A 13522-nucleotide genomic window follows, 5' to 3' on the forward strand; every position below is an offset into this window, starting at 1 on the left:
ATTCAACCATAAAAATTCGATTATATTCCTAATTTATGGTATACAAAGTATTTTTAAATTTTTTTCTTCTTTATTTATATGTTTCTTCTTTACATCATAAAATAATAGGAGATTGAAAATCAAAATAGTAATAATAGTTTTAATTAATAAATATTATTACTTGAGCATATTTAGAAAAAAATAATTCCAAGAAATAGGCATATGAGACACATTGTTGGTATCAATTGGGTTTATTACGAGAGTATAAGGTTTCAAATTCTAAAAAATTATGAATTTTGCTTTTTAAATTGATTTATAAAAAAAATAACAAAATTAATATAGTTTTTAATTGAAAATACATTAATTTCTAACTTAGAATGTGTTTGACAGTAATTCAAAGAAGTATTTATCGTAAATACTTAAAAAATAAAAATTTTAAAATATTAAAAAAATTTAAAACATTTTATAAAACAACTATCAAACGGACTCTTAATTTTACTTGATTTTCTTTAATATTTTTCATTATTTAACCAAAATAAAAGAGTAGTTTGACACTTGAGTTGTTCGTTCACCCTTCAAATGGATCCTTTTTCATTGTCCTATTCCCCCATAGAATTCTTATAGCTTATCATAAGTTTTTGGTTATCAAACAACGATTTAGTAAGGGAAAAATCTTGATGGCACACCTGCAATACATAAACATTTGCATGCAGCAACTTATCATAGGAAGAAATTCAAATTTTATTTAGAATCAAAGCCAACACTGAAGTATGCCAAGCCCCGTTATGGATGGGGAAACCAAAAGAGAAAAAGCAATAGAATGGGTCGAGTATTGGGTTTGTCCATTGGAGCAATGCCAATTCAATCAACAATACTTAGAAGTTCCCAACTCTCTCGAATACTTCTTGTCAGCAAATGGTGTTGCTTTTCACAGCAAGGGCTCATCAGTCCTCTTCCACCTTCCAAGTTTCTCTCTTCCCTGAAAAAATTCAAGAAATTTTCATGACAAGTTTGTAACTTGTTTGAAATTTACCATTTGCATCTCCAATAAGAAAAGTATTCAAAGGGCCTGATGGTAATTGTTTTCAAAAAAAAAAATTATTCTTTAGGATAAAAAAATAGAAAAAAACATTTAACAATTAGAAAATAGAATACGGTTTTTTATTCTTGAAACCAAGAAACAATGTGTTTTTAGAGAATGTCTTTTAATTGTTTTTAGTTGTCATCACTTGTTTTCTAAGGTTGATTTATAAATATAGAAATAATTAAAAATAAATCACTACATATAAAAGTTATTTTTAAAACATATTTGAAAATATAGAAAACAAGTTAAAAACTTTTTATATTATTAAACAAACATTTCTTTTACAAAACATCGAAGATTGATTTTAAAAATTGTTCTCAAAAACTATTTTTCAGAATTGTTTTCGAAAACAATTACTCAACAGAGCCTAAAATTTGTTTTTTCTTTAAAAAATAAAATAAAATAAAACTCAGTATTAGGCTTTGACAACAAAACTAGTCAAAAGCTAGATTATTCATTTGGTGGGATGTCATCAACAATCAATTTGGTGGGGTGCATTGTGAGTCTTAGAGAATTCGTTGCTCTGTTTCATGAAAATCTCTTACAATAGCAGTATTAGGCACGACAACTCAATTTGCAAACCCCAACATCATAATTCAAGCCATTAACCTTTCATACGTACCTTGCGAGATCCAATGGCCATCTCGTTGTCCACAATGGAAACTGCCTTAAATCTCATTGGATGCAACACTTCTTCATAACTGCATAGATGCTAATTAATGTTTAATATACCATAACATATAAATTTAAGTGCAATTTGACTTTTTTTTATAAAAAAGAAAAAAGAAAAAACAGTTTTCTATTTTTCAGAAAGAAAAAAAAAATAGTAACCAAATAACACAAAGAACAACTTTTTATTTTTAAAAACAAAAAACAAGGTGTTTTCAGATTTTTTTTTTTTTTGTTTTAAGATGTTTTCACTTGTTTTTTTAGAACTATTTTAAAAAATAATTATACAAATATGAAAAATAATTAAAAATAAAGCACAACTTTTAAGATGTATTTAAAAACATAGAAAACAAGTTAAAAAACATTTTAAGTTTTGATACAAACTTTTGTTCTACAAAACGTAGAGAACGGTTTTTAAAAATTGTTTTCAATGATTTTTTTTGGAACTACTTTCAAAAATATTTTCCAAATAGAGTCTTAATCATCTTACACAATTTAAGATTCACTAAGATAAAGAGCACGAGTTGATGGATGTCTAAGAAGCACTCAAAGAAATTTGCACCAAAGACAATGAAATGGAACAAGAGAAGAGAATTACTTGGCTATAGATACTTTATATGGGGGGCCACCAGCATGATCGCTGATCTGCCATCAGAAAATTACTTTTCAATACAAACATTAGAAGCAATCTCACATGAATAATGACTCCAAGAATCTTCCCCCATCTTAAAATAACATCTATTTTAGTAATTAGACAAAACTCAGAAGCTTAAAACTAAGATATCTTTCAGTATGATCAAGACATGCTTCATCACTTTCCAATGAGAATTGTCAGAGAGAGAAGGGAAGACAGAAAAGGGAAAGAACGGTAACAATCACCGGAAACATCAGTGTCAAGAGCTCTCCGTCTGGTTTTAACAATTGTTGCATTCGGCTGGCCCATGCTGGTCTCATGTCTGGTTCAATTGCACAAAAAAACCTGCAGTTTTTCCATTCTCAGAAGAAAAGTTCTTTAAGGCAAAGGGAAATAATTAATATCAAAAGCCAACTTACGTATAATCAAAATCAGATCAAACAACTCAGTTGGATTCCAAGTGAAGAAGTCTGCCTTTAAAAAGATAAAATGACTTGCATTCCATGATGAGGAAGATGACTGGGTTGACATTTCATGAAGAAGATTAGAGTAAGAATTTTTCAAGAAAGGGTTAGATTTCAGACAAAGTTATTTATGTCATGTTCCTAAAATTGCAAAAGAAACTCAAAATCTATAAAGTAGCTATTAGATATTTTATGCCAGCATTTTCAGTTTCAATGTATAAATCAAGTTCTTAATCAAAAGACAGAACAACCATGCTATCTTTTTTTTTTTTTTTTTCCTCATCATGACTCAAATCAACAATAAGGTGCATTAATTCATTGATCTATCTGATAGCCGGTTGGATTCAAGGAAACCAGGAGAATATAAGCATATAACACCAAGATAAGGCCCTAGCTCAGCATGAACAAACCAATCAAATCACTAGCTTTTCAGTCAACAACAATTCAGAGAAAAACCTAGAATCCCCTGATAGGAATTTTGGGTCATTATGATATATAAAGTAGAATAAACTGGGAAAAAGATGACAATCTTGTGAAGTTTTTAAGCAAAAATCATTGCCATCGAACATGAGTGAGATGGCGTAAGTTAGTGGCTCTAAGGGGCAAGAGGAAAGCAGATTATATAGATGGAGCTTCTAGACTAAAATTGCATAAATGCATCACCGAGGTGAAGTATCCCATATTAAGGAAGCACCAAGACAAAGGACAAAATTTAAAATTCACTTTTTCCATTTCGTTTGCTTCTGGAGAGAATATTGAGCCTTGATGAAGAAAAATGGGCCCAATAACTAAATTACCTCTTTTGCTTTCTTGATGGCACTGTCTGATATGTCCAACCCCACAACAAAACGTTCAGGGCATGCAATTGCTACCACATCATATCCCTGTCACACAACAACAAATTACTACTGGCCAAAATAACATAATTAGTAAGCTAATGAAATATGTCAAGAAAAACAATCAACATATGAATAGGGGGTCAATCAAGTCAACTTTTTCTTTCTACATCTCAAGACATTTCTGATCACAATTTCAGCTTAGTTTCTGATTACATGCTACACATTTGATGTTTGTAGGCTTGTGGCAGGGTTGTAGGGTCCTCTAGCAAAGAGCCAAAGGCCCCAAATTCAATTCAAGCCTCCTCAATTAGACTTAATGCATTCTACAGGTGGGGGTGTGTTGGGTGGATTCCCTTTATCAAAAAAATTATGTATGTTTAACAACCCACTGTCAATCACGTAAATATAGTCCGTTTTGAGCCCAATAGTTCTTATGACCTTAAAACACATCTACTTGATTGAGAGAAGCTCATATGCATATAGTGTCAAAAAATTTCTCTTATCCATATGGAATATTACAATCACCCCTCAAACAAAATGTGCTGGTCATTGGGATAAGTTGTAATATCATTTTTGTAACGACCCACCCCAACCATGTAGATATTGTCCATCTTATCACATCAATTTGATTAAGAGGATCCCATATATGTACCATGTTAATAACTTTTTCTCCTATTCAATGTGGAATATCAAGGCATGTATATAGTGTAGAGCAAGAACTTACACGGCCACAACCAGGGATTAAAGTCCTGCCTTTGGGAAGGGCTCCAGCCTGATGAAGGTGTTCAATTATAGGTGTTGCCTTTCCCAAATCCCATGGAGTTAATCCTTGTTGCCATTTCTCTTCCCAACTACCTGATTATTCACACAAAAACCACCAAACCCACAAGCTCAATACCCAGAAAAATTCACACCTAACTCATCAAACACCAACCCTGTCCCACACCACAAAGTAAATAAATAACCTATCACTGTTTGAATAAAATGTTAATGCAGTTTTTTTTCTTGGGTCTTGAGAGGAATGTGGTTAGTGTTGACAAATGGGTTCATTTCTCAAAGATTTTCCTTCATTTTCTATAGAAGCAAACAGGGGACTGAAGTGGGCTTTTACCATTGAAACCGCTTCCAATGACTTGGCTTGTTTTTTGAAGCTCTGAGTTCGATTCTAAGCTGGTGCTGTCGTTCGCCATCCGCAATTGTGTTGTAGAAACTCCCAGATTCTTCGCCTACGCAAGGCCACTGCAGGTCGGAAGGCCTCCGACCCCGCCGCTGATCTTCCCGGAGGGTACACAGTTTTCACCCACAAACCAATCACTGATTCTGAACTTCTCGCTTTCGGCTTCGGATTATCCGGGCTCGCCAACGAGCCCAATAAAAGGATATATTGCGCTTTAAAGGGAGTTTTTTTCTTTACTTTTTATATTTTTTAGTAAATAAATACAATTTTAATTTTTATAGAATGTGTCTATATAGATATGTGTAAGGAAAATGCCAAGATAACGTAATGGTACCTATAAATATTTAACAGTTAAATATGTATGATAAGATCTAGAATATTGAATAAAAATTTTAACAATGAAATCAAATTATAATAATACAAATAAATGAAATTAAAGTATAAATTATATAACAAAAAAAATATATATGTGATATTATTGATTGGTAGTGCATTATCAATGGGTAGTGAAAAATTACCTTTCGGTATTATAGTTAAATCCTATGGTTCACTCCACCAAAAAGCTTTATAAGCGGTATTTCCCTTATTTACTAACACAATATTATTGGATTGAGCTTTTACTCATTGTCCTAGATTCCCCATTACTAACCCTCATGGGAGTTCGAGTCGTGTCTTAGTCACTAATCATCCGAAAAAGACCAACTAAGTATCATTAGCTTGATCAGTCTTTTACCTTACTAACTACCTATTTATTAAAAATATTATGTTTATTAAATTTAATATCTAAAAACATAAATAATCAATTGAAAATCATATCCAATATGTATTTTCTATCTTATAAAATATGATATTTTATAATATGTATATGTTATCTTATTTTATAACATCAACCAAATATATTATGTGTGTAAATATTGATAAAAATATAAAAAATAAAATAAAAAACTTTTATTATAAATTTAGTGTATGTAAATATTCTTAATATTTTTATGGTGATTTATAGTTTGTTTATGTTATTAAATAATAAGTCAAAAGTAAAAATATAACCTTTTTAGTAATGTTTGGTTTTTATAATATTCGAGGAAATATTAGAAGGAAATAAAACAATGAGGAAAAGTATAAAAAATTTAAGAATATAATTAAAATTAATAAATCATTTTAATATGTTAGTTCAACCATACTCCACTTATTTTAGTTATTGGACATAATAGGAAATTATGGAAAATAATATTTCTTAACATTTTTACTTTCCATAAACTAAATATGAGCTTAAAGAGTTTTTACATGATAATAAAATGAAATATTCGAACAACAATACAAAATTTACGACAAATTTTTTTTACGAATAATGGGATAAAAGTGAAAAAAAAAAATGTATGTATACTTGCAAGTAAAAAAATAAAATAAATTATTATTTTTTATTTTTTAGAATTTTAAAATAGTTTTAATGCTTAGGAGAGTTATTGTGTTTTATACAAAACAATCATTTAAAAAATAAAATAAAAATTGCCTCCAAACACCCACTTTCTCAAATTTGAATATGAAATATGCAATGGTCTTCTAAACCACAAAATAAAACATCTTTAAATTATTTTTTTATTTTTTATAATTAATAACTATTCATTTAAAATTATGAATAAGAAAATTTGTTTGAATCTTAAAAGGTGATTAAAGCTATATAGTAGTTCATTATTAAATGAATAATTGAAAGTTCTTTTATAAAGATGAATCATTTTTTTTTCCTATTTTTAACATTTGATTTAAATAAAAAAAAACATAGAGATCCCTTTAACATATTTTTTTTAGTTGATACCAAATTTCCTTATAATTATACTTTAAATAAATCAAGGAAAACTATTTTTTAAATTTATTTTTAAAAACATAATTTTGTATTATTTCTTATTTTGCGAATTTGTATTATAATCATAATTATTATTGTAGATTAGCTTCACTCGCTTTTTTTTTTGTAAAATAATTGATAAGATTTAGTATTTTTAAATCTAACCTTTCATATTTTTATTTTCAAAAATAACTTTTTATTTTATTTTATAAATCTCTTAATATATCGATTATTTAAATATTATTTTTGTGAGAAAAATGTAAGGGTATTTTTGTCCAGATCTTTTTGGGTTAAAGAAAGCGAAGGGTTGGATTTACAAAATGCAATGCTTTCGCCCCTTTTAATCAAATTATCTTTTTTTTTTGAAGTTATGAAACGCGCCATAACTTGGGAAGCATCCATGGAAACTCAGAGAGAGAGGTTTTGAGGAGATAGTAGAAGGAGACGAAAGATGGGAGTGATAGAGGAGGGGAGTGTATCGGGATATATACCCAGCAATGAAGCTTTTTCTGTTCACTATCCGGCTTACCCTTCCTCCACAGCTCGCGCCATTGAAACCCTAGGTGGAACTCAAGCCATCCGTAAGGTACTCCCGTAGTCTCTCTGTCTTTCCACTTTTGTATTGATTTTTGCTGTAAATTCTTACGGTTATGACAATAATCACCTTCCAAAATTGTATCGTTTTGAATTGATAATTCATCTTCATAGAATATTGTTGTTGAGACTTCTGAGTTGGGAATCGCATTGTGGATGTCATGGGTTTGTTTCTACTGTTATGGCTTTCTTATGCCGTCAGAAGTGGAGTTGACTTGATTTTCTAGGCTTTTGTGAAGGAGGCACAGTAGGCCCAAGTGGCAACCCCTCCCTATTTTACTTTTCCTTTTTAAACACTTCTATTCTTGAAATTTTTAATCGATATGTTGAAATTTTTATAATTCTTAAAATTTTTAATGTATGTTGAAACTTTTATAATTTTATTATTATCCACGGATTTGCACGAAATCCTTTCTTTTTTCATTGAACCGCTACAAGATCAACAATTCCATGAGTTTGGGCTTCTGTTGCTGACATAAAAACATCCCTTTCCAGGTCTTCGGATACAACCCATAAGGGTTTGCCCGTTCTTTGTACATAAACCTTTGTGATGATTTCGCGCAGTTTCAGTAGTTCTTCCGCTTCCATGACAAATTCTCCGGCTTGTGCCTCATAAAAAGCGGCAGCCGGTTGATGGATCATTACCCTGATGATATAACATAATAAATGATTTCTCTATCTCGTATGATGAGTCGAAGAGAAGAGATAAAGAATAACAAGAAAAAAAGATAGAATTGAACAACCGTACAGGCATCTTTTGCGAATTGCATACGGCTCTACAATGGAATTGACTTTTACCTGCCATCGAAAAATGTAGGATCTGTCAGATCCAGATCGGTAAATGATCCAATTACCACCCTTCCTTTCGGAGAAGTTAAAAAATACTATGATGGCTCCGTTACGTTATATATTTATTTCCTCTATGATTCAGCAATCCCAAAGTTTCTTTTTGATCTGATCAAATAAAATAAGAACCAAATAAGATTATTTTTTATTTTCGTATCCTTTCATAACATAAAGATTGTTAAGAGCCAGAATGCTTCTTTTAAATACTTGGAATCTTATTTATTTATTTATTTATTTTATTGGTTGGATTAGATTTTGAATCATATTTTATAAAATTAATATGGATGTTAGGTCATGTTTTACTTCACTAAGGCACACACTTTATGTTGTGCCTTGTGCCTAAGCTGTACGAGACTTTTGTGCCTTATGTGTGCCTAGCACCTTTTAAACCTATGGGAAGAGGACAGGGAGACCATTCCTCTGAGGCATTGTTTATTTTGGTGATTTGAGGAAAAATAATTAGTTTTGAATTTGATGCTCACTTATTCTCGAGAATTCCCTTGACCCCCCCTTGACCCACTTGCTTAGGATTGTGAAATTGAACACTCTTGTGCTGCTGCAGAAGCTTTAGTTTAGTTTTGCTTTTTTGGTCTTTGTTTATGCATATATAAGGTTAGCTTGTGTGCATGTGTGTTTTTTCACTCTATAGCAGCTAAATAGCATGGCTGAGGAACATATTTGGGGCTAATGACAGTAAATGAAGTTAAAATTATTGTCTTGGAATGTAAGAGGGGCTAATGACAGTAATAAGACGAAGATTATTAAGGCTTTAATTAGAGCTAGTGGACCTGGTTTGTCTACAGGAGACTAAAATACAGGAGATGTCTATTGGGGTGGTGTGGGGAGATTTTTAGAGTGTGGAGTAGTGAATGTGAGGGGTGCAACTGGTGGGGTGGTTGTTTTTTGGGATAACAAAGTGTTAACGTTGGTTGGCATGGAGTTAGGCCAATTTTCGATTTCTTGTCTTTTTAAAACCTGTGAGAATGGTTTTATGTGGATCTTTATGGGGGTTTACACTCCTACCTTGAAGAGAAGCAAAGAATTTTTCTGGAAGGAGTTGGGAGCCATTCGTGGGTTGTGGAATGACCCTTGGTGCGTTGGAGGTGACTTCAATGTGACTAGATTCCCTAGCGAGCATAGTAGAGGAGGGAGGATGGCTTCAACTATGAGAAGGTTCTTGGAGGTGATTGATGACTTGGAATTGAGAGACCTTCCCTTGCAAAGGGGTCTGTTTACCTAGAATGGTGGGTTGAATGGACAATCCATGTCAAGATTGGATTGTTTTTTGGTTTCCGAGGATTGGGAGGGCCATTTCAGTGGGGTAGTGCAAAACACTCTTCCTAGACTAATGTCTAATCATTTTCTCCCATTTTCTTAGATGGGGGAGGGGTGAGGAGAGGCCCAATCTCTTTTCGTTTTGAGAATATTTGGTTAAAGGAGGAGGAGTTCAAGGATTTGATGAAAGGTTGGTGGTAGGGGTTTAATTTCAACGACTCCTTTTGTTTCATTATGGCAGCTATGTTGAAGGCTCTAAAAGCAATTTGAAAATCTGGAACAAGGAAGTGTTTAGGAAGGTGGGGGTAAAAAGGAGTTTGGTGTTACAACAAGTAAATTTTTGGGATGATCAGGAGAAGTCTAGAGTTTTATCGGTGGAAGAGGTGAAGGCTAGAAAGGAGGCAAAGGAGGAATTCAAGAAATGGGTCCTCATGGAGGAAATCTCTTGGAGCCAAAAATCTAGAGAAGTGTGGCTGAGGGAAGGTGATAGGAACACTGGCTTTTTCCATAGAATGACTAACTATCACAGAAGGAGGAATTGTTTGACCAAGATAAAAATTAATGGAACCTGGTTATTTGAAGAGCATGAGATCCAAGGGGGTGTGGTTAGTGATTTCCAGAACCCATTGACAGAACTTGGTGATTGGTGTCCAAGTTTGAATGGGCTAGTGTTTGAAAGAATTGAAGGTGAGGATGTTGTTAGGTTGGAGGAGGCTTTCTCCGTCAAAGAGGTAGTCTCTGCTCTCTCTGATTTGAGTAGGAACAAGCTTTGGGGCCGGATGGATACTCCTTAGCATTCTAGCAGTCTAGTTAGGAGTTTGTAAAGGAGGAAGTGATGAGTTTTTTTCTGAGAATTTCACGAGCAGGGAAGGTTTGTAAGGAACCTAAATACTACTTTCCTAGTTTTGGTCCAAAAAAAAGGAGGGGTTGAAGACTTGAGAGACTTTAGATCTATTAGTTTGGTGGAAGGACTGTACAAGCTCTTAGGAAAGGTTAACGTTAGCTAATAAGTTAAAGAAGGTGGTGTCTTCGTCCCAAAATGCTTTCGTCGAGGGAAGACAAATCCTTGATGCTGCGTTGATCACTAATGAGGCTATAGATTCTTTGCTAAAAAGCAATGAGAGCGGAGTGTTGTGCAAGCTTGATATAGTGAAGGCATATCATTTAAATTGGGATTTTATGCTCCAAGTAATGCAAAAAACGGGGTTCGAAGAGAAATGGCCAGGTTGGATAAAGTGGTGCATTTCTATTGCGATGTTCTTGATTTTGATTAATGGCACTCCATTAGGGTTCTTTCACAACTCTAGGGTTTTGAGGCAAGAAGATCCTCTTTCGCCCTATCTCTTTGTGATTGGGATGGAAGCTTTAAACTGCCTCATCAAGGGAGCAGTGAGTGTGGGATTTTTGATAGGTTGTAGGGTCAAGGAGAGGGGTGGTGATGGGGCTCAAATTACCCATTTGCTATATGTTGATGATACGTTGGTTTTTTGTGAGCTTCACGGGACTAGTCAGCTTACTTGAGCTGGTTGTTAATGTGGTTTGAAGCCATCTTTGGTTTGAGAATTAATTTGGACAAAATTGAGATTTTACCAGTGGGGAGAGTGGAGAATTTGGAGGAGTTGGTCCTTGAGCTTGGGTGCAAGGTGGGGGCGCTTCCTTCCTCTTAGTTAAGGCTTCCCTTGGCTGCTTTGCACAAATATGTGGTGGTTTGGGATGAGGTAGAGGAGAGGTTTTGGAAGATATTAGCCATGTGGAAGAGGCAATTTATTTTTAAAGGAGAGAAACTCACTCTCATTCGGAGCACTTTGTCTAGCATGCCCATTTACTTCATGTCTCTTTTGCGTATGCCTAGAGTGGTTAGATCAAGACTAGAGGAAATTCAAAGGGACTTCATTTGGGGTGGGGGGGCTTTGGAGTGGAAGACTCATCTTGTTAAGTGGGCGGTTGTTTGCTCAGATGAAAGTAAGGGTGGTTTGGGTGGTAGATAAATAGGGCCCTCTTGTGTAAATGGAGTTGGAGCTTCGTGGAAGAAAGTGAGGCTCTTTGGAAACAAATTATTAGTAGGAAGTTTGGGTAGATGAAGGGGGGTGGTATACTCGTGAAGTGAGAGAGGGGTTTGGAGTGGGGTTGTGGAAAGAGATTAGGAAGGAAGGTTCTTTGTTGAGTAACAACATTGTGTTTTCTGTGGGTAATGGTAGAAGAGTGAGATTTGGAAGGATAAATGGTGTGAAGATGGGGCCTTGTGTGATTCTTTCCCATCTTTGTATGCTTTGATGGCATAAAAAAAGGCGTGGGTGGTTCAGGTTTGGGACTTTGCGGTTGAAAAGGGGAGTTGAAATCTTCGTTTCTCTAGGCCTTTCAATGATTGGGAGGTGGACTTGGTGGAATAGCTCCTCTTGACAATTCAAGGGAAGAGGGTAAGTGCAGATTTGGAGGATAGGGTGTTATGGAAAAAGACGAAAGATGAGATTTTTTCTATTAAGTCCCTATATAGTGCAGTGGAGCCTGGAAATGCAATCCTATTTTCAAGGAGAATCATTTGGAGCCCTTATGTTCCTCCCAAAATGGGCCTTTTTTTTTTGCATGGGAAGCATTGTGAGGTAAAGTCTTAATGTTGGATTAGCTAAAGAGGAGGGGGTGGCCCCTAGCTAACAGATGTTTTCTTTGTCTTGCTGAAGAAGAGTTTATTAATTACATTTTAATCAATTGCATGAAGACTAGGGTTTTGTGAGAGTTATTATTTGCTCTTTTTGGTGTGATATGGGTTCTTCCATTCTCGGTTAAAGAGACTTTCCTTGGTTGGCATGCGTAGATAGGCTCGGATGTTGGCTCCTTTAGGCCTTTTTTGGACAGTGTAGAAGGAAAGGAACAGGATAGCCTTCGACAATGAAGAGCTTTCGATTCATAGGATGAAGAATTCTTTTGTTTGTAGTGTTTGGTCTTGGACTAAGTTGTATATAGATGAAAGACCTTTACCTTTAATCAACTTTTTTGATTGGTTGGGTTCTAGGTGAGGGCGAGTGAGGTTTTTTGTATCCTCTCTTCTTTTTTGTTTTTGCCTTTTAGCACTACTGTATGCTTTGGGTTAGCCTTTGGGCGGCCTTTTTCTTCATTTATAAAATTTACTTGTGCTTTTACCTACCAAAAAAAAAATAAAGATAAAATTTGGGGCATGACATGTGCTTTGATGTCTTCACAGCTAGATGCATAGTTGAGGCGCTTTGATATGCTGGGCATGGTTTATAATGAGGGACAGTGTCTGTGAAATAATCTTTTAAAAAATTAGCGATGCTGAAATTAAATATTTGAATGTTTATAGTAGAGAAAGTACATGAGATAGGTGATGGATAGCTTGGACTATTTCCATTCAAAGCTCAGTCAGTAGAGCACTGAACTTCTCTTTGTGTGGTGTTCTACCCATGGATGTGAGTGAAATACATCTTATTTAGTTTCATGTATGCTTTTTATGAACTTAGGCACTTGGGTGTTTAGATCTTCTATTCAATCCCAATAGTTGCATTCCAAACCCTTTTTATTACACCATCACCATGTTCTTGATGTAGTTCAATGTCTGCTAAAATCTTAAGCAACTCTTTCAGCCAGTTTTTCTCAACTTTGTCCTGCCCTGATCTGTAGGCTCGGAGCTCTCAATCAAACAAGTTGGAGCTCCATTTCCGGCCTGAGGACCCATATTCACATCCTGCATTTGGGGAGCTTCAGCCCTGTAATAATTTGCTGTTGAGAATATCCAAAAAGAAATCTACTGATGGCCAAAGTGCTGAAGTTTCCAGCAAGGTATCAAAATGTCCACCAACTGACTCCACTAATCCTAAGCAAAAAATTTGTGGTTCTGAATCAGTAGGAAGTGAGCAGCATGGCAGTCAACCTGAAGGTGAATCAGTTGCTACTGGAGAAGAAGTTGAAGCACAAATATCTGGAGAAGTGCCGATAAGACTTTGTGCAGATATTATTGCTCGGGTGTCAGAGGCTTATCATTTTAATGGTTAGAATGGATCTTCTGTGACCATTTGCCTATCATGGTTGATCTTTTATTCCTTCTTTTCTGACTGGCATTTACTGTTTTCATTTTGTTTGTGTCTTTTGGTTTTGTTTTTAAAATT

At 34.3% G+C, this 13522-nt stretch overlaps 1 protein-coding gene and 1 pseudogene across 3 annotated transcripts in view; one reads left to right on the forward strand and one right to left on the reverse strand.

The window, feature by feature from the left end:
• Positions 1 to 671: 671 nt before the first annotated feature.
• LOC117914119 lies at positions 672 to 5017 on the reverse strand (annotated as a pseudogene).
• Positions 5018 to 7065: 2048 nt separating this feature from the next.
• The window catches only part of LOC117913812 (transcription factor tau subunit sfc1-like), a 38480-nt gene continuing 32023 nt past the window's right edge, over positions 7066 to 13522 (forward strand). For all 3 annotated transcript variants that reach the window (XM_034828860.1, XM_034828861.1, XM_034828863.1), the window contains exons 1-2: positions 7066 to 7272; positions 13038 to 13404. In XM_034828860.1, the coding sequence (XP_034684751.1) occupies positions 7138 to 7272; positions 13038 to 13404 (502 nt within the window). In that variant the 5' untranslated portion in view covers positions 7066 to 7137. The remainder of the gene's footprint in view (positions 7273 to 13037; positions 13405 to 13522) is intronic.

The sequence above is a fragment of the Vitis riparia genome, chromosome 5 (genome assembly GCF_004353265.1).
Source record: "Vitis riparia cultivar Riparia Gloire de Montpellier isolate 1030 chromosome 5, EGFV_Vit.rip_1.0, whole genome shotgun sequence".
Taxonomy (NCBI): domain Eukaryota; kingdom Viridiplantae; phylum Streptophyta; class Magnoliopsida; order Vitales; family Vitaceae; genus Vitis; species Vitis riparia.